Source organism: Malurus melanocephalus, unplaced genomic scaffold, assembly GCF_030028575.1.
Source record: "Malurus melanocephalus ecotype Western Australia unplaced genomic scaffold, MMel_1.1 scaffold_171, whole genome shotgun sequence".
NCBI classification, from domain to species: domain Eukaryota; kingdom Metazoa; phylum Chordata; class Aves; order Passeriformes; family Maluridae; genus Malurus; species Malurus melanocephalus.
The window spans coordinates 913,539-941,353 of record NW_026623403.1 but is presented as its reverse complement, the minus strand read 5'-3'; the positions used below and the strand labels follow the sequence as shown (position 1 = coordinate 941,353).

Below are 27,815 nucleotides of genomic sequence, written 5' to 3'. Positions count from 1 at the left end.
TGATTTTTTTTCTTTGTATACATGTAATGTTAGTGTTGTAATTAATAGCAAGTATTTKACTTTATTTTTAATGGCAGGCTTCATTAGGCAGCCATTAGCAAAATTTTTAGAAAGAATCAAACAATCCAGTAACATTCATTCAAATGATATGTGGTAACTAAAATTTACAATGCCTTTAGAAGTTGTGAATTTGCACTGAAAGCTATAGAACTTCAAATTGCTGTGCTCTGGCTGCTTGAGAGCTTTTGTTAGTGAGTCAAAGAACTATTGAAATAGTCCAGAATGGATCTTTAATCTTCTGGTAGTAGCACAATGGACAATTGTCTGAAAAATCTTCCCAACATTTTGATCACTAAAAACATTGGCCAGATTTGTATGTCCCTATGTAAATGCTAGCAAGTAAAAACTGATGAGTAGAATATAAAAAAAAAAGAGAATAAAACAGAAAGATGGTTAGAAATCACTAACAATGTAAATTGCCTGGACAACTGCATGGCTGTGTAGTCCAAGATGGAAGACTGGTAACAATAGAGTAAAGCAACATGAAACACTTTAATACTCCCTTTGAACTAGAAGTTCCAAAACCGTTTCTTTGCAGACAAAAAAGAGCATCAGTCAGATGAGTTGTAGCTCTATGTGGCTTGTCAGCCATTTTCTGGTAGTTCACAAGACATCAAAATGTTTGCAGAGATTGTTGTATTAGGAAGCAGAGTAGGTGTTTGTTTTTCAGCTTTAATAATCATGAGTTCATCGCTAAAGGACAATAATCTCTTGAAGTTACAAGGCATAGGCATTAACACCTAACTGTCCTTTTGTTAGGCTCTCCAGGTGGTTATTTCTACTAACACAGATAAAAATTCTTTTAGAAACTTWAGAACTTGTTTAATAGAATCTGTAATAATGATTTTTTTTCATTCTTCCGCACTGCAAAATAGGACAAAACCATCTTACTATTAAAATTACAAAAGCAAYTTTTAATCAACCCCTCTGCTTTCAGCAGACTTCCCATTTTTGAAACAGCTTGAAGAGGTTGGGTACTGTTACTGCTTAATGGGTCATAAAGTCCAGAATGTTGCCTGTTTTAAATGAGTCTTTATTGGGTTGGAAATGAAAATTTAACCATATTCCAACAAAAAAGGCCTGTATTTCTAGCCTTGGGAAATTCAGGAGATAATTTTCCTACTGTCTTGGTTGGTATTTAAAAAAGCTTTAAAAAGCAAAAGAATCTGAAAGAAACTTTTAAATTAACCTGCATAGTGGGCAGGTACATTTTGCCTCCCAGGGAGGCTCCTTACTGTCCTTGTACCCATATTTTCTGCTGAGGGATATTGGAGCACACAGGACAGTTGATGGAGCTGATGGTCCAAATCAGTGGCCATGCTGATCCAGCCATGGGGGCTGCAGTTCCCTGTAATGTGCATTCAGACAGTGCAAATCCCACAGCACGATACATAGGGGCAGCACTCGAGAGGGATGGGAAATGGTATCTGTTTTTAAGATACAATGGGGGGATGGCACTTGGTTAAAAATTACTTTTTCAGTATAACACTTGATCCTGTTTAGAAAAAAAAAAGAGAAATTTTAAGTAGAAAGCAAGGAAGGATATGAAATATATGATGTGATACCTTGGAGCAGCTTTAACGATACAAAAACTGAAAAAGCTACAGTGCAAAATTGTAAAATGGTTGCTTTTTAGGGTCGGAGTATATTTTATACGGAGTATATGAAAGAACTGAATACTTTTTAAAAAATCAATATTTGCACAGTGGAAGTGCCATTTTATTCTTGAGGCAGTCAGCAAAGGAGCACTTTTATAACTGCCTTATATAGAAATGCAATTTAAGAAACAAATGTAAAACTGAAGTGCCAGCATGGCTTCTATCAGACAAGCCGCAGGGTTTGGTCTTCTGTGCTGGAGTTACAGTAACTGTAACATGTAATATACTATTGTAATTCATTTCCTAAACAAAATTAAGTCAGCTATAAGGTTAAAAATAGACTTCAGCAGCAGAATAAAGAATGCATGAATAAGAAATAYGTCATCTTTTTCTAGCAAGAAAGACAATTTAATTTCATTTACTAGATGTTATCTTGGCAGCTAACAGATGCTGAGACTCTGGCTCAAACAAGGTATAAACAAAATATTTTAAAACTATTGTGTATTAAGATATCCAGATTTAATGAAAGGATCAATTAACTTTACCATTTTTAATCTTAAAACATCATGAGGCTATAAGGGTCAAATAATATTTTAGTGACATCTAGCCCAACAAAAAGCATTTGATGGGAAATACCTTTTCATGACTGAGAAAAAAAAGAGACAAGGTAATTATTTTTTCACTTTATATTTCTAAAATTATTTACTTTTATGTTGTTTTTCTTACCAAAGCAATTCTCAGTCTTCACTACATATCACTAAATTACTACTATTGCATTGACTTAAAGAAAACCTCAAATCAACTCAGTCAGATTTTATTTATTTGTAGAAATGTCTGATTTGTTATATACTGCACATTGCTATKCAGTAGTTTAAGATTTGATGTTCTCTAGATGTGGAAATGAAACAGAGAAAATCAAAACCACAGGTTTTTGAAGCTCTGTGTGTTGCAGAATGATGCTTTAGAATAACATTGTGCAATGTTGACAGTGTTTGTCGCTTCATGCTTAATTCAGACGGGCTCATTTCCATGGACTGATGGGCAAGCTCTGTGTAGGATCTGCAGGCTGAGGCCTGTTACTGAATGAATCACCACACCTAATTATCTATCCCTTGACTGCGATATGATTAAYAATTCCATCAATGATTCACGTTTGAAGCTATGGCCCATCTTTCTTCCCCCAAGCACAGTCAGGTCTGCCATGCCGGCGGCGTGCCCAGCCTGGGGCCAGAGCTGCTGGCAGCACAGCCCCTGTTCACACGGGCATTCATCCCTTGGCTSTACAACACTGGGTGGGAGCCAGTGGCAGTGTGGCCATGGCAGCACAGTGTTTCCACAGCAGTGACATCTGCCTGGGGGCTCAGACAGTGCTGGGGGCTGAGGGCAGCTTGGTGTTGCCTTTTCCGTAGTGTGTGATGGTAGCTCAGTTCATCCCGCTGTAYATCCCAGTCTCAGTAGCTTTAGGCTGGATCAACAGAAACTGCATTCATAACTTTGCCTTAAATGGATTATCATAGGGAAGTTTAGCTGGGGGATAGGGCTCAATATATGTGCATTCTCTAGGCATAGTTATTTTTTATTTCTCTAAAGGACTGAGTAATTGATCTTTTAAAAGGAGTTGCTGAAAAAGAACACTCCTTTAATTCTGTTATAGTGTTCCATTACCTCTGATAATCAGGACACCTGTTTAATCATTGCTTTTATGTTCCCAAATGAATATATAAATAATATTATTTGGCTTTTATGAAGAACAAATGTTATTTGCATTCAGTTAGTAAATATTAAAACTTTTACACATTATAATCACAGAGATACTGAGTTTATGGGTGACTCGGTTAACTTTCACGCTTAAAGGTTGGGAAGGACTCAAGTGGTTGTCAATGAACACAAATATGGTAAATTAGTACAGATCAGGAAGAATGATGCAGATTGTTGCATAATGTGCAATCATTTTTGTAGGTGTGGAGTTATGATGGTGCTTGGTCACTCTCTGCAGCAGGTGTACAGTCTAACTTGCATGAGCATTTTTTCTTTATTTCATTTACCTGTCTTAAAATGAGCAAAATAATTTATTATTTCTAAGCGTAAAAATTATGAGGATAGCACTGAAATGCTATTCTGAAATCCTATGTAGATACTTACAGTCTTTTGGAATATTTCCCAGTGTAACATTCCTTGTAAGAACTGAAACAAATTATTTGTTTGTAGCTCATGGAAGCTATTACTATATATGTAGCTATATGTAGTTCATGGAAGATATTACTTCTAAAACTATAAAAAGGTACACRTTTGATAGCTAAACCTGGACACCCTTCTCTTCTGCAGTACTGCACAATTCTGCCATTTTACATTATGAATTATTTTCTCCATGTGTCTGAGTAAGATGCTCCTACCCCCAAGGGTTCAACAAGCCACTGATTTGTTAGGTAGATAATTTTCCCCATTGTTTTCTTTCAGTCCTGTCTGTGCTTCTCTTCATATCTTTCTGTACTAATTTCCAATCACCTGCTGATCATTGACAATTCATCCTGCAGTACTGTTTTCCCTGAAAAGGTTACCAGCCCATCAGATTTCTGTATACACAGAAATGCCTGTACATGAAGAGAAGAAGGAAAARTATCTTTCAGCTATTTATTATATTTTCATATAGTGCCATGAAGAGTGGCACAGACTTAGCATTAATTTAGAGCTTATGTGTAACGAAAACAAATAGCCATCATATTTTGTTCAGATCTAACCTGAATATTGCTACACGATATTGTCTATGTTGAATGGGCTTACTGCTGACCATCAGTCTCCTGCCAGTTCCACATTTGATATATACTGTTAACAAGCTCAAATAATAATTTGTAATCTTCTAATTTTTGAAGATCATGTACATTTTCCCTACAAATTACCTCTAGTCCAGTCCCATYCTTCCAGACTTCTTGGCCCAGAAGTTTAGCAAGATGTGGGTTTGTTTGCTCAGCTGCAGCATCACTTTGTTTTTTGAATTGATAATCTTATCTGTCTATTTACTTGAGGGAAAAAAATTAACATTTATCAGTTAGAAGTTCTTGTAAACAGGCTAGGCCCCAAAAGAGACATGTACTTTATAGATGGCATGCAGCACATTCTGTCTCCTGTTTAATCTTTCATGAGCTCAGTAATCACAGGCAAGTCACTATTCTCTCTGCTTTCCTTTTGGCACTGGTGAAACAGCTGTAAGAATATTCTATGAGGGTTTAGATGCCTTTGCTAAGCTTTGTGAGACTTCTTGACATGGTGGAAGTTTTGTACAAGTTGAAACTGAGGAGCTAAAGACTTGCCTGGGATAGCAAAGCAGAGAAAAATTAATAGAAACCAAGACATCTGTATCAGTGAAAAATTTCATTATAAAAGTTCAGGCAATGTGGTGACAAATGCAGTTTAGACAGCACCAGGGACCAGGTCCGGAGCTGATTTGTGGTAACATGTTACGACAACACTGTATCTTTGTCCCTTTGCTCTTGCAGTATCGGTCAGGGAGGGATCCTCATCGAGGCTCAGACAACGTTTCCAATAAGTCCTCGGACAGCGATGTCAGCGATGTCTCTGCTGTGTCACGGACCAGCAGCGCTTCCCGTTTCAGCAGCACCAGCTACATGTCTGTCCAGTCAGAGCGTCCCAGGGGAAACAAGAAAATTAGGTAAGCATGGTGAGCTGTAGTGTCAGCTATSGCTGTGTAATTTGAGTAACAGAACACTTATCAATATTTGTATTTGATATTAGCATTTTGCCTAGAATAACATTTGCAGGGATTTTGCAAAATACTGGCTTAAATTTCTTTTTCATCTAATGTGTTTTGAAGTCTTCATGGTCTTTGTTTTTAGCCAAGTTTTGTCGTCTTGGATAATCTAGCATACACTAAAATAACAAACATAATGCTGTCAGCAAGCATTAGATACACTCTGAAAACCATTTTGTAAAATATAGTTACTATGGCTGAAAAGACAGTTTAACTTGAAAATTTGTGCCAGCAGAGGTATCTTATTTTCCTTTTAAATAGAACACTGAACTTTTATAGATATATTATTTAATACTTACGTAGACCAGTTCAATTTATTTAATTCTTACACTAGTCCGATTTAACTGTAGGTGTAGAGTCATTGAACTACCCTTCAACAAGATATATATTGTGTATCTGTGACCAAAACACAACATTTTCTTTGCCTGCACCCTGTGTGCACTCAGAGGAGCTTTGGTTTTTATTTGGTGCACAAATGAAAGATASCTTTTCTAAAAGGTGTAACCCACCTCCATCACCTATATTAATTCTCAGAAAATTGTCCTCTTAAGAGAAATGGTACATTTGAAAAAATTGTTTAAGCATCTGCTTAGATGAGCATTGTTAGGACCACAGTGTTTCTGTCACACAGTTCTTTCTAATTGTGAAGCATTTGAAGAGGGACTGTCCTAAGAAAATGTYCCAAGGCTCTCTAGTGTAGGCTAGACTCCTAGCCAGCATGARTTACCTTATGTCTGCTTTTATCCTTTAGTTTTTATTTAATTTCTTTTGCATTTCCTTTCTTCATGCATGTTCCTCTCCATGACTCTAACTTTAATTTATTCATTTCTTTTTTTTTTCTTTTTGCATGCCTTTTTCAATTTTTGTTGACTTCAGAAGGACAAGGGATATAGAGGGGAAAAAAGAGGGAGGGCTGGAAGGGGATGAACACGATGAAGTATTTCCTGAGGAGGAAGAAAAAGAGGAGCAGGAGGAGGAAAAATCAAAGGAGCAAGAAAAAGGGGAAGGGCAAGAGGTGACAGAGAACTGTGATAAGGAGGAGAGCAAAGAATCAGGGCAGAATGAAAAAGCTCAAGAAGACCAAGCTGAGGAAGGGAAAGAGGATGACAGGTAAAATACACTTCTGTTTATATAGACCTASTCTTTCTCCTGTACCCTACTTGTCTTCTCTTTTTATTCCCTTTGCTTGCTTATTGCCTATGCTCTCTGCAGCTCTTTTTTGTTTGTTTTTGCTTTCAGTCATCATGCTTTCATATTTAATCAAGTTTCACTTTCAGCTTCAATGAACTTGTTCTGCATACCAAATGAGGCAGCACACCAACTTGACTCATTAATATGCATACGACTGCAGCATAGTATTTTTTAAATTGGTYTAGACTGAAGTTTGGGTTTGACTACAATAAACAGTAGAAATTTTAAGCTTCTTTATTATATTTCCCTACTTGAATTATTATTTCAAGGAAAAATGTTTATTCAGTGCAAACTCAGCAATATCAAAATTATMTTTACTTTTATTTATGGCCACATTAAAGAAGAAAATTCAGATTTTTTTTTTCTATAATCCTCTTTGTGGTGCATACTGATTGGCAATCAATGTGGATAAAGCAGAGTGTTCCCTTCTCTTTTTTTGTTCSATGTGAATAACTGTCAAGGACTTCTCTATTTTAGAGGGGTCATGCACTTTGGCTGCTGTGTTGTATCCAAAACATTGCAGCACAACTGGCTCTGATTTAGTCAGATAATATTCTAGAACTACACATTTTGCCACAAATCCTTAAAACAGTGTAAATGTCTGACATTTTGTGTTGCAAAATCCATTTATGTTGCATTGAGAGAAGTACAATATTCCTTCTTCCTTCATTAGCAAAAAGCGAGTTTCAGATTTGATGAATATTCTTGAACCCATTCTCACTCACACAAGACTGGCAGAAAAAAAGGGTCTCAGAAAAATTTTCTTTTARCCTGCCAATTGTGCACTACCTCTAAATAGCTTATGTCTGTAAARTTGTGCTCATATACAGTAGGGTAAGCACCTATGGAAGTCCGCTTTCTTACTTTGCTACAAAGTTGCACGTGTACCTGCTGTGCCCACTCACACACAGAACATAATAAAGGCAAAGGGCATACAAAGAGAGAATCAAAATGCCTATTGTATAGTCGTGGGTGGTATGGACTAATAGAGCCACACTACTGCCTTTATACATTGTGCCATCTTTCCTTCACTCAAGTTCATGCATTTTAGAACTGAGCAAAACAGTTGTTTAGAAACAGCTGTCTTTAAGAGTGCCTTGGCAAATATGTTCCAGAGACTGCTGTATGTAGTGTGTGAAAAGATTAGTTAAAGACCTTTTCCTCTTCCATTTCCCACTAATTTCCACTAATGGATCTGGAAGTCCTGCCTTTCAAGAGCCTGAGTCTGTTTGTGGTTTCTAGATTTCACTCGAGTTGGTCTTTAGCCAATATGCTGTCCCCCACAGGAAGTAAAGTCCTCTTTGACAAACAGCTCCTTCTTTCCTGTGCCATCTTGTTCCTCTTGTTGCTAGCTGCTCTCTGGAAAAAGTGACACAAATCAGGAGTCTCTACACGATAAAGAAACAAGATGTTATTAGGTGACTTTGGTTTGTGTKAGATTTTGGCTCCCTGGATTTGCCTGCTTTGCACATTTTGACTGATTTTAACATGCAAGTTGTGAATATACAGAAAAGTTTCTATTCACCTTCCTTTCCCATGGTAGAGTCAGTGCTCATTTTTCAGTATTGTCTGTACATCTTTCTAGGGTAAGAACCAAACAGAGAAGATGGATTGATTTCTGGATAGGGGCAGATATAGTTTCATATGCAGATTTATATACACACATAGCTGTGTATCATTAATATATTGAAATGTCATGACTTGTGTGTTCAGTAGACAAGTCCAAATGCAGGATCAATTGTCAGCASTTTTGCAAATTCAGTGCCTTCTCTGCTCATTTCTCTGGCAATTTATAAAATAACTTAGCTATTTATAAGATAACCTAATGACTTCAGCTTCCAAAAAAGGATGTCTTCAGACACACCACAAATATTAAAGTAACCAAACRGATCGATTAAACATATCAATAGGTATTTGAGAGACCCAGCAGAACAAAGGCAGGCAATTCTTGATGGAAYAGTAGTAAATCATCATCTAGTTCTTGAGTTCTTGGGCATCAAGGAAATCTATATTGAAGATAGGAATTTTCAACATATGTTTTCACTTCAGAGATGCATCTTTAGTTGGACAGCAGTCACCTTTCCTCTGGGCGCTTTGGAATACAGAGGCTGCTCACAATCACTCCATCATCAAAAATTACCTTGTTAAGGACATCCCATACCACTTAATGGTACTGTGTTTATATACTTTATAAAGTAAGGGTAATAGTCCCACTAAGGTCTTCAATCTGCTGACATCATGAGTGGGTTGAAATGACCGTGAATACAAACATCCATCACTAATTCAATCACTATTTTAAAGAGTACCTTGGCACAATAAACTGCACTAGCTTTTGGAGCACTGGAGCACATTAAATCAATTAATCTTTTTTGGCAGAAATAGTTGCAGCATCAGATTTTGCCTTCATTAAACCTTGTAAAACTAAACTTTGGCATATGGTCGACCTATAGGGAAATCATAATTGTGTTCTTTCTTGGCAATACATGTTAGCAAACAGAAAGRGTGGCTCTAGCTTTGCTGTTGAGTATTCATTATGTGCAGTTCAGTGACATTATTTCTTACTCCATGTCCCTGATAATCTCAGGGCTCAAAAAAAAAGGATTCTTAGATCTAATCTTTGACCATTAATACTTTTTTTTATTGAAGTCTGTTTAAAACTGCTCTAAATGTTATCCTTTCATGACATTTCTCTAAATATCAGTCCTAAGCATTAATTCTGATAGTCACAATAGTTTTGTTTTATCGTATGAATGCACAGCAAATGTAATCACAGAGCAGGATTTCACTGTTGAAATACAGTAGAAAAATGCAACCTCTGTTCTAAGCACATAGAGTCCAAATAATGAAATAACCTATGAGGCCAGAGAGGGAAGCAAAGAACAGAGATCTTCCACACGATGGRAGATAGGTACAACACTGTGTTGGGGACATCTTGACAACAGAGAATAAATGCTAAGAGGAGATTTGAGGAAAGARAATCTATCTTTGTGAATGCTTCTTGAAAGGTCATTTCAAGCATTCAAGACAATAAGGATAAAACATGAGATTCTTGCTAAAAATATATCAAGTGGATGATGGGGCATCTGATGAGCAGAAGGAGTTGATCTTTCAGTCTTGAATGAAAAGATAAATATGATAAAGAACAAATGCTAAAATTCTAGGAAATTAGGATGAATTATGTACAACTGTGTAAAAGAGAGTGTAACTTTTTACTGATGTGTGGAGAAAGATGAGACAATCAAATAGAAAGGGAAAGGCTATGAAACTTACCTTTCCTCTACTATCCTGGAAGGGGTTATTGGATAAATTTCCAGGGCTGGAGAAAAGCACTGTGGTATCTGTCATCTGAAATGGTGAGAGAGTGGACAAAGCAATTATCTGTATGGGTGGAGAGAGAGAGCAGAAATGTGAAATAAAAAGCATGTGCAAGTGACACAGTTCTGCTATATGTTGGAAGGAATTAGTGGCATCCCATGTGAAGAAAGGAAGTCAATTCTAAAAGACAGTAGAAGGAATAGACCTGATGGAGTAGCAAGATGACACAACCAAGAAAGGAAAATTTATAGTGGGAAAATTCAGCCAGGATGTAATTTTGCAGAGCACTTAAAAATTCAAGAAACAAAGTGCAACAYATGGTTTTAAGAAATGTACTTCTTGAGATACAAAACCTTTACTCTTCCTAAAGGTTCTTCATGCTTTTTGTACMCCTTGCCTTGTTAGATATAAAGATTCATTTAAAATTCACTTTCTAGTTCTAGTTCATTCAGTTAAAAAAGTTTTTATAAAATTTTATTTGTAGGTTTTAAAAACTGGTTCCTGATGAGTGTTTGTTCCTTTTTCATTAAATTGTAATTTCAGTATTTCAGGTTTTATGAGCCTTCTGCTGCAACTGCAGCTAATAACAGTTAAATGCAGTATTTTGCAAAGCTGGAAGAAAAAGCATGTCAATGCAGTCTTTGCAAGCTCTTTCACGGGGTGGAAGTCAGTAATATTTTTGAAAATCTATATTCTGGTAAAAATATTAAAAAACTGTACAAAAACAGTTTATAAACACCAAGAATCCATTTTCGATGTGCTGTTTGGTTTCTTAAAGCTATTGCAAAAGTATTTCAATGATTGCTTCAACTGGACTACTGGATGAAAGAAGTTAATGTAAATGTATGTAACCTTTGTAGCCCAACAGGCCATATTTTTGGAAGGGAAAACAATATCCTGAGACTCTTTCCCCCCTGCATCATCAGTCTTTTAGCTAAATTGCAGTAGTCTGTATGTCCAATAGCAATAGACAGACAGACAGACAGACAGACAGACAGACAGACAGATAGATAGATAGATAGATAGATAGATAGATAGATAGATAGATGGATAAGGTTCACCCAGTGTCATTTCTGCCACAGAGGGAGACAGAACTTGGGTCCAGTTGTTCCAATATTCATGTAGTTTCAGGGAAAACATGCCAGATGCAGTTTCCTGCAGCTCTTAAGAGAAGATGTTGGTCTAACATCTTTTTCAACATTACTGTGAAGTGATATTGCCATTCCTGGGATGAGAGCAGCAGGCTGCAGTACAATGCTCACCAGCTCTTTCCAGCTGCAAAACATTGCATTATCCAGGCAATTGAGGCAGGTGTGATGCACTATTGGGTCCTTGAACAAAAAGCAGCAACTTTATTTTGTGTCTTTCTAACATAACTCTTCTGCTTATTACTTATGACTAAATAAGCAGAGCTGCTTACATATTGCCAGCCTGTGTCTTTAAAATCAGAGGACCTAAAATAAAAGTTTTTTCAGTGAGATTTTGTTAGTATTATTGAGCTGGATAGAGTCTGTTAGGAGTTTATGACAAATTCTTGTTTATTTGAAGCATAGATTCAAAGCCACTACTTTTTTATGTAAGATATGTAACTTTAATTTTCTACAGCAAGGCAAATATTCAAAAGCTATAAATTCATATAACTACTGGGTCTATAGCAATACACATAGACAATAATTTTGCCATTTGGGTTTTTTTTTGCATTTTCATAGATGACATGCAGAAGAAAATTATCTGTAGCTTCTGGAAAAAGTATTATGGAAAATTATGCAAAAGATCAATGATTACAAAAGGAATTATATGAATAAATATATTTGTTTTGAAATCTGTACTGAGAGTAGGRTACAAATAATTTAAGAAATCTAGCAAAGTCACCTGTTTCTAAGTTATTTGTCACTGTCTATCAGACTCTTGGAGACCTGTTTTTTCCTCCTACTTTGGAGTGAGTACAAAAGATATATAGGCTCCTTTACATCTAGTAAACCCATTTTCATCCACTGGGATATAATAAATTAATGAATTCAGAAGTACACATTATTAACAGGTGAACAGTAAAAAGATGTCATTTTGAGATAGATAGCCTGCAGCTTTGATGTAGAGAGCCCAGCAGGGAACTCAGATTATTTTTTTTTAGCAGCAATGCAATATCATTGAGACTGCTTCCCTCTTCATGAAATGCAGACTGAACTTTAACCTCTCTTGAGCCAGCTCTGACCTGTGATCCATAAAGCACTCATGCACTCCTGTTACTAAAGTTTATTTAAAAATCGTGCATCAGTAGTTAAGACAAAAAAAAAAAAAAACCAAAACCACAAGACATGCAGGGGGAAAGCCCTGTAAACATGCAGGGAAGCAGGGATGAAGGAAAAATTAAAAGGAGGCTTTGAAGGAAAAATAAATGTTGAAATTAGTTTTTTGCACTTTTAAATATGTTTAAAGAAGATTCATTTTTCTGAAAATATTTAAAACTAGATAGAACCACAATTCTTCAATAGACAGACTTTTAAATCTTTATTTTCACAGGATTAAGCACAACAGGTGCTATGGAGAGGTCTATGGACAAGAATGGCAACAGCAAAAAATAGAAGTGGGGTAGAACTTATAAAAATGAGGGATTGAATACTGAAGTTTATAAGGCTCTTCTTGGGTATTATGATTAGATAGATATGTCTCTATCTTAGTTATGTACGTTTTCACTCTTTTTACCTGAGTATTATTTTAATAGAAGAATGACAATAATCTGTAAAATCAATATTGATTCCTATAAAGGTAGTTTATMAAAAATAATTAATAAGCTGATCACTTAGCCTTCTAAGAAACAAACATAAACTCCTTCAAGTTACTTCTTTGAAGAATTTCTAAAATACAGTTATTTRGTTTGTGCCATTGCCTTTGAAATACATTGCCATCTGGCTATTATTGTACTTTAACTAAGGGTAAAGGGTCCAGTGCTGGTCTTACTATTATGTGCTTTATAGCTATGGAAAGATGATGCTCCAGTGGCTGGTCATTGCCCATATATTTGATTTTAATGTTTTTTTGACCAAGCATTTGAACATTTTCAGTAATTTCACTGTACCTGTGTGATGTTGGTACTTCTGTTAAAGTTCATAAGGTGCCATTTAAATAAGCTGGGAGATGTGTGATAAAGTAATAGTGTTTCCCCTAGTAGGAATTAAAATTTCCTTACCAATACCACTGAGAGCCAGCCCTTCCCCGATAATAGCCATAACATAAACACAATTACCATGGAGGCTCAAGGCAAACAAGAGGAGAGTTGCTCCAAACCAGCATGGCGTGCAAAGTACACATTGCCTCAGCAGAGAGATCTGATTATAAACCTGCCCTCACCAGCTCAGAAAAACAAAGGTTGCAGGCTCATGTTCAGAAAGATGTGACACACCTTTCCTCACATTTTTGATTTTATGATGGTCTTARGTTTTCTGTATGCTTTTATAATTTCCCCCAGAGACCAAAAGTGACTCAAAGTCATTTAGTCAAAGTGACAGAAGTCAGACAGCCAAGATCGTGATGTCCCAGATAATGTCTCTTTGGTTGAAGTAATTACGGCTTCAGATCTCTTGCTCGTGTCCGTTTAGTTTTCAGTCCCAGAAGATCAGTTCAGAGACATGTTATGAGTTTGGGACATGTCAGCAGTGCCTATTCTGACCCTGATTTTTCAGAGTCCTCAAGCAACCCGAATTTACAAGGAATGAAGGAAATAYTAGACTTATTTTATTCTTTAGACAGCCACTGCCACATATATGCCCATAAACATTAAAATGAGTTTGAGCACGTTCACTTTGTGCAGTACTAATCAAAGAAATKCAGTCTTTCATGAGTGAAGTAGAGATGCAGCTATAGTGAGATTCATATTGCTTATAGCAATTTATTTAAATAAATCCCTTTCAGGACATCTGGCTCTTCCCTCTGTATTGTGCGGTTTTTCCCCCTAATATTATCTCAGCAGTGCATGCTGTCGAGTTCCTCCATGCCTGTCTTCCAAAGTTTTCTAACTACCAATGAGTTTTCTAAATAGGTAAATCTCCCTCACAGTAATTTCAGTTTAGCAAGATGATAAATCATGGTACTTCTTATCCTCAGGCAAAACATGATGTCTCTTACCTCTGTATATTTTTGAGCATTTCAGCCTTCAAATCTGAATTTTTTTCTCTGGTGGTTTGAGGTCTTTACACATACTGGATTTAATGCCTGGTTTAGCAATTCACTGCTTGCTTTTCATTTCATAGAGTTCTGTTCAACTCTTCAAGAATCAGCACTGAGCAGCACTAAGCAAGTTKGCAGTGTAGATTGTGACTTAGCAGTGTTAGTAYRGATAACTGGCCCCTCTCCTCCACCSCTATTGGAAGACTAATTCAACAGCATGTTGGAACAAGCACATCACATTTAGCTTTCACATTAAGTATATGCAAGGTGCATTTCTGCAAGAGAACACTGTCAATTAAATCAGGTTGCTCATGATCAGTTTTAATTTAGCAAGCTAATTGCTATCCAGCCTTTATAAACACAACTGCTTCTTTGCCAGGCTGGGTTAAAAATGATGCTTTCTAAACTCAAAGAATTTGGATGCTATTCAAAACTCACTTGGTCTTTGACTGCAATGTACTTTATTGCCAAACCTTCAGAGCACATAAGGACTTTTTTTATTACCAATGAATATGACAGCTGACTAATGCAAGACTTCTAGACTTCAACTAATTTTCTTGCTAGACTTCTTTTGCAATCACACAGAGTAAATGACTGGTTTAGTTCACTGTATCAAAGAGGGATTTCATCAGATTCATTACTGTTAGAAGGGTAATAAAGCTTTTCTGTGACTTTGTAAAGGAAAACTTGAAAATTTATCAACTCTAGATGAAGATTAATATAATMTTTATTATAACATCAATTTAAATGAAAAAAATTATCAACTCTATTTTTATTTTTTAAAATAGCCAATTATTCTATAAGAGAAGGTGAGATCTTATATTAAAAATGTCTGAAGCCCTATGCATAATTCAACTGCTGGTGTTTGGAAAGAGCTTGCTCATACAGCGTTTTTCTCTGCATCACTCATTGTGGCAAAGTTTGGTAAATAATCTAATGGTCTGACCCAAAACTATTTGGAAATTTGTTCCTATTTGAAAAACAGTAAGCTAGAGATGTCATGGAAAAAGTTATACTTTTAGTTTATAATAATAAAGCTGTGTGGACAGCTTTACATCTACCAGAGAGGATGAGATCCAGCTCAACGAAACCTATGTACTGTAGCAGGTGAGGTATTCCTGATTTGTAATGAAAGAAACCTTTGAAAAAGAAATTTCATATCAAAATATTGCTACTCATAATTTGAGATGTGGCCGCAAGTTTTCTTTGAATAGTAATATACATAACGAAATAAATTGTAAATACTGCACTGTTCCCCCCCAACTTTCTTGTTWTAATTTCAATAAAATAAACCTAAAAATTAAGTCAGTCCAGTAGCTATTAGAGATTTATACCCCCAATAAGTTAATAGAATAATTTTCGACCAAGTGGATCTCCAGAGACTAAGTCATTATGATTTTGAACCTGCAGTGTCTCTCTTTGATGTGAATTGGCAGACGAGTACGGACATTGGCCGGAAGCGTTGTTTCCATGGAAATGCTATTTCCTACATCACAGCTGTCCCCATAATGCTGTTTTTGTTAAATTTCTTCAGTAAATTAATGAAATAAGAGCTTCTCTGATTGAGTTAAAAGGTCTATTAAGAATGGCATTAAAATTCATCTCCTGCTTGTAAAAAGCAGTAAACAAAATCTCCAGTGGATCTTTCAGTCTCACAGGAGACATGTATCAGAAAATATCTATTACAACAATTGAAAAATTGTTAAAATCCTTTACCTAGGACATCACAGCCCACAGCTGTACTACACACTTGGCAATGTGGATTTTCACTAATGTGGATGCCTTATTTWCATTAGGGATCATTACCAGAGAACTAAGCTGGAAAGCAGTAATATTAATTTTGCTTTGACTTCRAAATAAAGAAACCTGCAAGACCCACCAAATGACGTGTATGAATCTGATTCTCTGTTACATGTGATTATGGCAGAGCAATGAGGTTACAAGTTTTCATTTCCAGTACTGCTGTAAAGATGACTGAAAAATACAACCAGCATCCTCAAAAATCCTATCAACAATATACATTACAGTAGATTGTACTGATATCTTCTCCTTCATATTTAAAAGTATTAACAACATTGTAGATTGGAAAAATGCCTGTGCTTCATAATACTGGTTTTAGTAAAGCGTATTCATTGATAAGTGAAAAAAAATCCCAAGTTTTTCATAATAATTTTAATCTATCAGTCATTGAAACRGGAAACATCTGTTACGTTTTTACTTATTCTTTGTAGAGTAAGTGATATTGTTTGTAATTTGTTAGTGATTACAAAGTCACTGTGCATAAGTCACTGTACTGTTCCCCGCGCTGCTTCCTGACACAGCCTGGTGTAGTTCAGAACTAGAGCCTGATTTAAAAGACAGTTTTAAAAGTTTTCTGTATCTTTAGCAGTTACGTTACTACTGCAGAACTTACCGGTTAGTGAAGAAGGAAGAGGAAGCTGAGCTGCAGAGCTGGGTTTCCTGTCATTGGGACTTATTTTAAATTGGCAGATGGACTGTGATATCAGTGTGAGGTTTTTAGCCTGTGTTTTGGGGGTTTTTTTTGTTGGTTTTTTTTTTTTGTTTTTTTTTTTTTTGTTTTTTTGTTTTTTTTTTTTTTTCTAAACAAAGGATTCCTGATGAAATTTGGCACCTACTGTACTAGTCGGCCAGTTTTTAGAAAAGACTTCTGTTTCTGTAAAAAAGAATCTAACCATGATGCCTTCCAACTTCACAACTAAATCAAAAACTGCAAACAAAGACTGCGAGTTTTACCTCTGGCAACAGGATGAGATTTTCCATTTGGTATATATGTTACAATGAGCATTTATTGTGTCTGTACCTGCTTCACGGAAAATATAACAGTATTTTCTTGTAAGATTATTAAATGCTTTCAAGTCCATCAGAAACAGAGAAGTTGGATGAATTTCTGACTTCTTGTTTACTACCTAACATCCAAAAGTATTGACTAAACCAAGTTTTTATCTGGAACTTGTTAAAGATCCAAAACATTTCCCCACAGTGCAGTCCATTTTACCCAGTATAAGGATTGCAAACCATATGGTGTTCCAGGTTAAGTGGCTTTCAATCAGTTTTGCTGCCTTTAGGGCAGGAACCTTTTGCAGTCTGGAATCTTCCCTCTCTTTAACCCAAACATCACAAACAGTTTCTCTCCTTCTTGGTCAGATATCAAGGGAATGGTCTGCCTAAAACAAGAGACACCAAGACTAAATCAAAGGTCTTATTGTAAGACCTATTTCTCTGCATCTCTTCTATGAAGATTTCCTTAGGCATTTTATGGAATTCTCCTCTAGGTATGCAACAGCTCCATAAAGCACTGTTTTCCAAGTAGCAAGTTCTACTCATTGTTTTTGGGAAGTTTCTCTGGCAATGTTTTCTAATCTTTCTWTAATTCAGTACAAATATTGATGAACTGGAGAGAAAAATGTGATCATTTCTGAGTATCTGCTATAGCAGGAGTCTGGAAAACTTTGAAGTTCATTTTTCCAGAAAGTAATTACACTCTCAGTTTTGAACACAGGTGAATCTCGGCAAAGGGATAGTGAAGATTAATGCCTTTAAAAAATTGAAAACCTTAACATTGCATTTCCAGAAAGCCATGTTTGAATAGCAGTTTTATAGTTGCTTACTGTTTTTCTTTAAAAACATGTAGGAAAAGTTTATGGGCCAGAATTGGCCCATATCAGAATATCAGAATTTGAAAACAATTTAAGGTCTGTAATCTTATCAAGGAATTTAAGGCTAAGTCAAGACCAGGATGCAAGACAGGACCAGGACACAGTCTTGATTGTCCATATTGTTTACACAACTTGTGTTCTCCATGGCAGAGCTTTGTGCTGGACACACTGATAAGGTGCTCCTGATTCAGATCAGGGACAGTGTAGGAGATAGCATAGGTTGGGGTCAGATTCCTCTAGGCAGTATGCCTGAGAAAACCCTGTTTTGGGAAGGAGGTAAGCTAGTGTGAGCTAACCTGCTGTGAGTATGGATAGGCTGTCAAGGTCAGAGAACAGGCCAGACCCGTTTGATTAACTGTGATAGGTGTGGCACAGCGCTCTTCATTGGCTACAAGGACCATATTAAATTTCAGAGAATCATGGAATCTSCTTAGYTGGARGGGACCCACAAGGGTTGTCCAAGTCTAGCTCYTGGTCCTGTACAGGACAGCTCCAAAAGTCACACCAYGTGCCTGAGAGCATTGTCCAAACATTCCTTGAGCTCTGTCAGGCTTGGCATTGTGACCACTTCCCTGGGGAGTTCTTCCAGTGCCMARCCACCCTCTGGGTGAAGAGCCTTTTATATCCAACCTAAATCTCCCCTGACACAATTTCAGACCATTCCCTYGGGTCCTGTCACTGGGCACTGCAGAGCAGAGATCAGTTCCTGCCCCTCCTCTTCACCTCACAAAGAAGTTACARACTGTGAGTTACAGACTGTGAGAGACTCTGTCTCTCCTCAGTGTCCTCTTCTCCAGGCTGAACAGACCAAGTGACCTCAGACACTCCTCATTTGGCTTCCCCTCAAGGCCCTTCACCATCTTTGTTGCCCTCCTTTGGGTGCTCTCTAATGGCTTTACGCCCTTCTCATTTTGTGGCACCCAAAGCTGCCCCCAGCACTTGAGGTAAGGCTGCCCCAGCACAGAGCAGAGTGGGACAATCCCCTCCCTTGCCCGGCTGGCCATGCTGTGCCTGGTGTCCCCCAGGACAGGGCTGGCCCTCCTGGCTGCCAGGGCACTGCAGACTCATGTCCAACTTTCCACTGATCCCYAGGTCCCTTTTTGATGTGCTGGTCGCCAGACTCTTGTTCCCCAGTCTGCTCATGCATCTCCCATCCCAGGTTCAGAATCCAGCACTTTGTGAAACTCACATAGTTGGTGATTTCCCAGACCTCTTAATTTGTCAAAGTCTCTCTGCAGAGCCTCTCTGCGTTCAAGGGAGTGAGGAGCTTCTCCTAATTTAGTATCAGCAGCAAACTTATCAGAACACCTTTGACATTATAGGTATCTGTCAGCTGACTCCCCTCWGTTGGTTTCCATGGTACATTTTTAAGAATATTATCTAGTGGCCGGGGGTCTCATAGTCCACCATTTACTTTAAATTACAAATATATGTAGACATCTTACTGTAATTTCTTTTCTAATGTCTTATTTCTTTAAAGAACTTTCTGCTTTAATTTTGAGTAYGTATTCCTCTAAAATTTCCCCACTTCACTGGAAAACTGAAGTGTCTGAAAAGATACTTACCTTGAGACCTGTCTGCAGCTCTTGGTTTCCTTAAGTGATTTTCTGCATTTTGGGATTATGCAGGAAGCAAAGTTCCTGTGTGAGCTTCGCCCATCAAGCTGCTCTTGTTGATAGTTTGGTCCTATTAAGACAATGACAATATCCTGGCTGCCACCTTCACTCTGCTATTGCTCTAGGCTGTGGGATGCCACACAACTGAACCTGTGTGCTGATTCTATTCTTGTTTTGGTTCYGATAATGGTATTATTACGCCATTATGCACATAATATTTGGAATAGGATAATTATTTTATTACCCCCTTTATTTTATTCTGGTGTATGCATTTGGCTGCATATTCTCTTTGCTGGGGATATTTTTAAGATTCTGATCTTATGAGACACCTTGAGAACCATGTTTTTACTGCATATCTATTAATTGACTCATACAATTTCATAACTTACTTCTATTTAATGTCTGTTTCAAAATACTGTTGAATGTATTTAACTGGATGTATGTGAGGTAATGTTTGTGTATATGTATGTGTAAAGAAAACTTCTAGTAATTTGTTTCCTATTAAACGAATGTTTGTATGATTTACTCTCTAAATTTTACTCTTTGGTCAACCTTTCTGTTATGTCAGAAAGGAACCATATCTGACATGCAACACCATTTTTTTCTGAGAATGATCCATTTGTGTCACTGTCAAAAGGCAGCCTGGGTAGAAGGATGGCTTCTGCTAGAGAGGATACCAGGCTCCTACAGAGAATAATTAGTGAATGAGGGTGGCCAGAAAGGATTGAGAGAGCAGCTGAAGGGAGTGCTCATGATCACTCTAGATTTACTGTGAGGCCTTATGAATCACTCAGAACTCTTCTAGTACTTATTTCTCAAATCTTTTTTGCTAAGAGAAGACTTGAGAAAAAACAAAGCCCCTGCTATTGTGAGGGCTGTTTGCTAGCAAGGACCGTAACAAAGATGTTTTGTCTGCTGCTTTTAGAGAAGGAGGGGATACCTCAAGCCTTTAATTAAAGCAAACTTTTAGATCTCTACTGCAAAAAAAAAAAAAAAAAGAAAAAAGAGGTTTGCAAATGAATTTTTAGTATCAGCCATTTGTGCTGATATTTGGTATATCCACTTAAATCTAAATCACCTTTTCTTCATTTGAATTTCCTTTCCCACCTTTCTCAAAAAGTTGGCCAAAACAAGGTATCTGACTGAAATCTACGTCATTATTAGCAGGAGCACACAGCAAAACATTTTGTGACACAGATGCCTTCAGACAGCAGCCAAGAARCAAACTTTTTTAATTCATAGCACTCTCATAGCTAACTGCATAGGGAAACTATAGCAACCAACCTCCTTAAACACACTGATTTATTTAATTAGGACAACTGTTGTAATCCATCCCACTTAAATAGAGTTGCATATTTTGGAAAGGACACAAAAACCACCTCAAACGCACTTTAAACTCAGGAAATGGTAACTTCCTCCTCAGTGTAACTTTTATATTAAAATGCAGAATATTTCTGCTTCCACTGCTGACATAGGAACTTTATTGAATGGTAATATCATGTATAAAACAATGTATTTATTGCTATTTTCCATATGACAGGAACCCACATTTTCTATGTATTATTTTTGAGAAAATAGATCACTGAAATGGGTTGTTCTGCAAGCAGTGAAAAACTTACTTCCTCCCATCGGCCTGTGCATGTAAATGAGCTTCTACTAGAAGAGGTTCAATATTGACTTCTACTGCAATCTTTCCCCAAAGAGRCATTCATAAGAACTCTCTCCAGGGATCTGTTTTCAAAACAGTTTCAGAAGCTAAATAGTTTCCATTTCCTACTGCTCTGTCAAATTTGATCTGATTTTAAAAAATATTGTACAGAGAGAGACCTAACTGAGAACACATTCACCTTAATCATATTTCCTTTGAGAATCTGGATCAAAAAGAGCATTACTGGATAAAGGGCTCTAATTCTCTGATCCTTAGTAAAATTTTGCTTAAGATGCTTGAAGATACTACCTCTTCCTAACAATGTTTTTTCTAGACCTCTAGTATTTTTACATGCGAGATAGTGTTGAAACTGAGAACTAGTTTCTCTGTCATCTGTTTCCTGTGACTGAAGCCTTAGAGGTGCTTGTTTGATAAAAAATACAGCATGTGATRTTAGCATATGATGTTATCATCTGACGAGTAAGTTAACATAGTGCTAAAAAGACAAAGAAATACAAATTCTCTTTAACTGTTTTCCCTGCCTTCCTCTTTACCCACATCTTATCCCACTCCTCCCTTGGTGAAAAATGTACCAATGAGAGTCTGTGTGTACTAACATATGAAAACCAGCTAAAAGAGAGTTAGAAAAAAAATCTTTCAGATTACCCCTGTGTTCAGACTTTTGTGACTGTGTGTCCAGACAAGGCCATTGTGGCTCTCTCTCAGCTTCATTTTGTTCTTCTCTATCTGTTGATCCAACTCTCATTCATATTTTCCCTTGTAACTTCCCAGAGAAATACACTCAATATTTTTTCACTTGATGGTAAAGATCTAGTTCTGCTGTGAACCAGCTCTTAACTTTCCCTCTGGTGTGTGACTAAACTACAAGTCTTCATGTACATGCAGCTGGCAACCAAAGAACAGGGCACTTTATGGGTTCCTCTCAGATACCTTAAAGAGCTGSCTCATCCCAATTTCCCATGAATCAGTGGGGAGAGACTGAGCAATCCCTTTACTTTTTAGTACATTGCATTAATTACATAGATAAGTTATTGACAGAATTTTTATTGCAAAACCTTCACAAAGAAACAATAATGTCTTCCTTCTATGAWATAGATTTCAGGCCATTATAGGTAAGGGAAAAGGGGTGAGACTATATGCAGAAAAATTTGCCTTTGAGACATCTGCTGAGCACTAAAGCTTTAGGAACAGCCTTTGTATGTATTTGAAAATCTATTTAAAAAGCACAAATATTTCTTTTTAGCCTATATGTCAGTAATTTAACACAAAAGTAATTTCCTCTGGGTTCCAGAAATATTCCACTGCTTTGTGGATTGTTTAAAATGGCATCTCATGGGAACTTTTTGATATATTCTCAGGCCTACATGTACCCGAACGCTTCCACTTCTGGATATTTGTTCAACAACCTACCAGGTAGATGTCAGGGCAAAATTTTGATAAGAACTGTTGTCATCAGTGTAGATTGCTGTTTCTGTGGAAAGGAAAGGACCCTTGGTGGATCAGGTTCCCCTGGGACTTGTGAGATGCTGCAGCAGATAGTTTAGATGGAGTCACACAAARCACATTCACACAGTCTGCAAATGAGTATAAAATATGTATTAGAATTAAATTCCATTTTATCAGTAATGATGATCTATGCCACATAACAATCAAGTGTTGTATGAAGTATATATCTAGTACCTCTATTTGTTGATGCAGAACAAAGAAAAACCCTATGATGACTGAGCTAAACCAGATTACTGAAAACATCCTTGAAATGTCTGAATGTTTAGTAACCAAAGCCAGAACAGACCGATGTTCTCTTCCACTCAGTAATGAATCAATATTCATTGATATATCATATATCAATATATGATATATTGAAATATCTTATTTCCCAGAGGAATATAGGGTATTTGTATGTAAATATGTAAGAAGAACAGGGGCAGAGCACTGACTGCAGAACTTAAATTTTCCAAACAAAAAGTGATTATATGATATACAGATGTGCTAATTCCATATCTGTGCTTTTGCTGGTAATAAGTTTTAAGTCAATCAATAGATAAGAGCTTGTTATTTAAAACAAAATTTTGATGAGTCAAGTATTTTTTCAGTGGACCAACTAATAACCCAGAATTAAGTTTCTCCTTTTATCCCTCAAAACCAGACCCTACCTGTGTGATTAGCTGCTTTTACCCTCCAGTCTCCCAAAACCTTCCATCTGAAACCTGTCCTTTTCTGTCTTCCCCTTTTTACTCTTTGTCTGCACTGTTTATCCGGCAACTGGCTGACAGTGTCTTTACATCCAAAATGCAAAGCAGACAGATGGCCGTCTCAGGAAAGAACATGACCAAGAGCACCAGCATCAGCGGGGAGATGTACACTCTGGAGAAGAACGATGGCAGCCAGTCGGACACGGCAGTGGGCATGGTTGGTGGTGGCAGCAAAAAGAGACGCTCCAGCATCGGTGCAAAGATGGTCGCCATCGTGGGGCTGTCAAGAAAAAGCCGTAGCACATCACAGCTCAGCCAAACTGGTAGGAATTGGATATTCTTCCTCTCTCTCATTTCCATTTAAATGTACTTAATACTTATGTATTACAGCTTAATCATTTGAAGATCCTGTTGAAGTTGCCTCATCGACAATATTCCATGGAATGAAGACAATGGTCAATTATCTTTTTTCTCTGAACATTTACTAAAGTTGTTTTTTTTTTAGCAAAGATCCTTTTTAGGTTGGACTGAAGATTWTATTTTCTGCTTGCTGGAACCTTAATACACTAATTCCTTACTTTTCAGCTTTTCAGGAATCAATGTGATCTGTACTTCCATTTGGGGGGAGTCCTTACGACAGTTTGTGAAGGGTCGCTGAAATGCTGCAAGATGCTTTTGCTTTTGCCAAAAATAGTGTTTGCACATTTCAACATGAGGTTTTCTCACTTCTGAACATGCAACCTTATTTTGAAAAAGAATAATTTTCCTGAACAAAATTATATATTATATTACTTTAATGCAAATGTTTTATTGCTTTTTAATTAATTCCTTTTCAGTCTACAAGTTTAATCATCATCAATTGAAATATTACTAATTTCTGTTTATCTCAATTCAAATTTGATACTGAAATGTGCTACCTAGGAAAATTGAGAGGTTTTCTGCTTTGATGCCTAAAGCATTTAAAATCTTACACATTTTTTCTATTTCTTCCTATTTTGGGGAAAATCCATATAATGCACTCTGAAAAGCTCAATGTCAAATAATGAAACTGTATGGAACAAGTGTATTTTACATGGAAAAAAGTTATTGGTATTTGAATAACATTCATCTAAAAGAAGTGTTTAAGCAATTTATATAAATAYGCAAATATATAATATATGTCAAGGTATATACAGAAGATATATTGTATGCTCAGTATTTAAGAAAAAGTGTTGCAATGCTGTCATATGGTTCAATGTAAGTTTACAGTGCCCTGCTGTGTGAGCTCCCATCTGGAGGTCTCCATTKTGCTAACCACCATTCAAACACAGATAAGAGATTTCTCAGTTCTCTCTSAAGTCTGAAATTTATATAATGAAACCAAAGTGTTAAGAGTTTAAATATATAAAAAAATGGAGCAAAACAATGGTTTGTACTGTTAGAAACAGTGGTAAATTTTTAAAGTAAACTTTTGTGGGAGGGCAATTTAAAGTACTGTAAAGAGTAGAACTTGCAAAGAAAAGGTAACAGTGCAGAAGAGGGTGTTCTGAAAGAGAGCGGGGAGATTGAGTGTGTGAGTTATTGTATGCAGTGTGAAACAGGAGGGAATGAAGAAGAGGGGAAAGATATGCATAGTGGAAGCTCTGAATATCATGCAGACATGGTGACTCAATAGGCAAGCCTTTGCAGCTGTCTTGTGTTTTACCAGCTCACTTACAGGTTATGGAAATGGCAGGTTTGTGTACATTTCTATTTCTCTAAAATGAATGGCAGATAAAAGATGAAGTCACCTTTGGAGAAATCTGGGAAGTATCTGTTTAGGCAAGAAAAAAATTAATCACTYGCTCATCTAGAAATCTAATTTTTTCTCTTGTGATAGTACAGAGCTATGCAGCTGTTTTGACGCAATTGTATGTCAAGTCAAATACAGTGCTCTACATTTCTATATGTGTTCTAATCTGGTCTCCCTTGCCATAAGAGCTATTAAATGAAGGAGTCAACTGTACACTGCTCAGGTATGTCTCAGCACTAGGCAGAATTTGTATTGTGTGGCTGGTCTAGATTTGATTTCAATACCATGCTGTCTTTGTTATTTGGCACTTTTAATCTGATGTTTTTCTCCCTGTTATATCCAATCAGTTACCCAATGGCCGATTAGATGCTCAAGTCAGGGACAAATRTCAAATATAACTTTTTCAAAGAGTCACAAAGCCTCTGGACCCACTGGCAGTGAATAGGGTGTTGTGCCAAGCCCTTGAGTAAGGAGCCATAATTCAGTGCTGTTAGAGGAGCAGCAGGAGCCAGAGGAGCCCACAGGGCTGTGGCTGGCAGCCCCTGTCCCTCACTGCCCCTGGGGGAGCCCTTTGCTCAGGGAGCAGCCAGTGCTGCCATCTCCTGAAAAGACCCCCCCATGTTGGCTGGACACAGGGGAGGGTTGAGGGTTGTTTTGCAGAGCTGGTACCTCACACCAGCTCCTGCTGCTCTCTTTCATGAGCATCTCCAAGGGGCCCTGTCTGRTGGCCACATGTGGCTGCTCCTACAGGACAGCACAAGCATCATTCAAATGGCTGGGTCACACAGGCATTGCTGGTGGTGGCGAGCAGGCCTGTGGCCATGTCAGCCTTTGGATGAAGTGTGTGAATGGTGCTGTGTCTCCAGTGACACACGGAGATGGWCTGTTGGGTGGTGAGGGTGAGGTCACACCATGAAGAAATATCCTGCATATCTTGAAATTCCTTCACAATGAGAATGGAAAGACACCAGAACAGGTCACCCAAAGAAGTTCTGGATGCCCCATCCCTGGAAATGTTCAAGGCCAGGTTAGATGGGGCTCTAAACAACCTGGTCTAATGRAGGGTGTCCCTGCCCATGGCAGGGGGACTGTGGCTTGATGACCTTTAAGGTCTCTTCCAAAACAAAAATTCCGTTTCYGTCCATTGATATATCTTACAGAAAAGATGTTGGACACCAGCATTGTASATTAATTCCAGAGGATTAAAACTTGCAGTTAAGGTATTTAATGAATTTATAAATTTCTCTGGTTTTTCTCATCATGTTCCTTTTCTCAGATGGTGGGTACCTGCACAAGGAATCATGTATTGGTACAATCTGGAATCAAAACACTGATTTCCTGTAGGCATCCTGTAAGTACAGTTTTCTGGAAGTGAGAAGCAGGAGATACTCAGGTGTCAGGGCACTGGTGCCATGTAGAAACTGATAAAACTATACAAGTTTCTTAGATACTTTCTGAAGATATTACACCATTCAATGGGCTGGCTAAGTATCTCCTAACATATCTGGCTTAAAAAAAACATACCAATATCAGAAGATAATATTACATCTGTAGAAAATTGTGTGCTCATATGGAAATCAGTGTATAAAARCCTATCGGTATCTCTGAAACTTTTTTCAAGTGTTTTGTAAAGTATAATTTTACTTCAGTAGTTTACTTCCTTCATATTTTATWACTAAATCTATGCCAGAAGTTTTTTGAAAGTAGGTCATTGTAAGTGTTGTCAGGACTGTGTATCAGACTTAAAATACATGCCTTATACATGTCAATTTTTAATGTCCTTTCAAATAATATTATACTATTTCTTGTTATTTGTCATAGTGTTAGGAAGTTGAAACTCAAAATAGATATAGAAATGTATTTTTTATTCTGGTCTGTAGTCCTTTTCAGGTTCCCGAAACCCATGTGTTTTATGGGCAAAGAGCATGGCACAAAAGTAATTTTACTTAAGGTAACTTTTACTTAAGACTTTAGTAAATAATAAGATGCTGAAGAACAGAGTTGCAAGATAAATTAGAATTTATTTTACTTCTGGTTCCTGTTCCTTTCCAGTGCTACAAAAAATAGCTAAAGGAATATTCTATGTTCTTCAGTCAATGATGTGTTAGAATGAGTTTATATTGTAACCTTCAGGTCCTTATTCCACAGGTATTCTTTCTAGTGAAAAAGATGGCTTTCTTTAGAGAGGGAAATGAAATGCCAAATGCAGTTCTTAACAGTGTTGGCTTKGCCATTCATATCTGGAATGCAATCATTTCCTGCTGGTTAGCCCTCAGGGAACTGATGATCAGGCTTCTATTAGAGATGCAGACCTAATTCTCAGTTCTATTTCATTAATGAATAAAATATTTGCCATCTTCTTATTATGCAATCTTAAGTGTCCCTTTCACTTTACACTCACTATCTCTGGCCTTCACTTCCCTTATTTAGCTGACATTTCTCCTTTAGCGAGGTAAATATTTTGTCTTCTTTAGTAARCCAAGACCTATTGTGTTTGTAACCTGTTTATATCCAAGAGCCAAAGCAGTTTAATGTGTGTTTTCAGAATCTGGGGCATTCCATGGATCATACTTATTAAAACATTGTGTGTGTACGTTCAATCACGGTGTAGGGTCCAGCGCACTTTCAGAGACTGAGTCCCATGATATCTTTGGATATGCAATTCCAATAGATGGACTGTATTAAAAGAGATGACAAAAGAAAATAACAGCGTGACAGTAATGCCTGCAGGGAGGTGTAACCATGTTTGGATAGAAATCAGTGCCCTCGTGTGTCCCTGGAGAGCRTTTCTCCGAG

General features: G+C 37.1%; 1 protein-coding gene across 2 annotated transcripts in view; it reads left to right on the top strand.

The window, feature by feature from the left end:
* The window catches only part of RIMS2 (regulating synaptic membrane exocytosis 2), a 440,099-nt gene that overhangs the window by 362,630 nt on the left and 49,654 nt on the right, over positions 1-27,815 (top strand). Inside the window, exons 35-37 of one of the 2 annotated variants that reach the window (XM_057372448.1) lie at positions 5,153-5,325; positions 6,301-6,534; positions 23,330-23,571. In XM_057372448.1, the coding sequence (XP_057228431.1) occupies positions 5,153-5,325; positions 6,301-6,534; positions 23,330-23,571 (649 nt within the window). The remainder of the gene's footprint in view (positions 1-5,152; positions 5,326-6,300; positions 6,535-23,329; positions 23,572-27,815) is intronic. The other variant, XM_057372449.1, reaches the window with a different exon arrangement.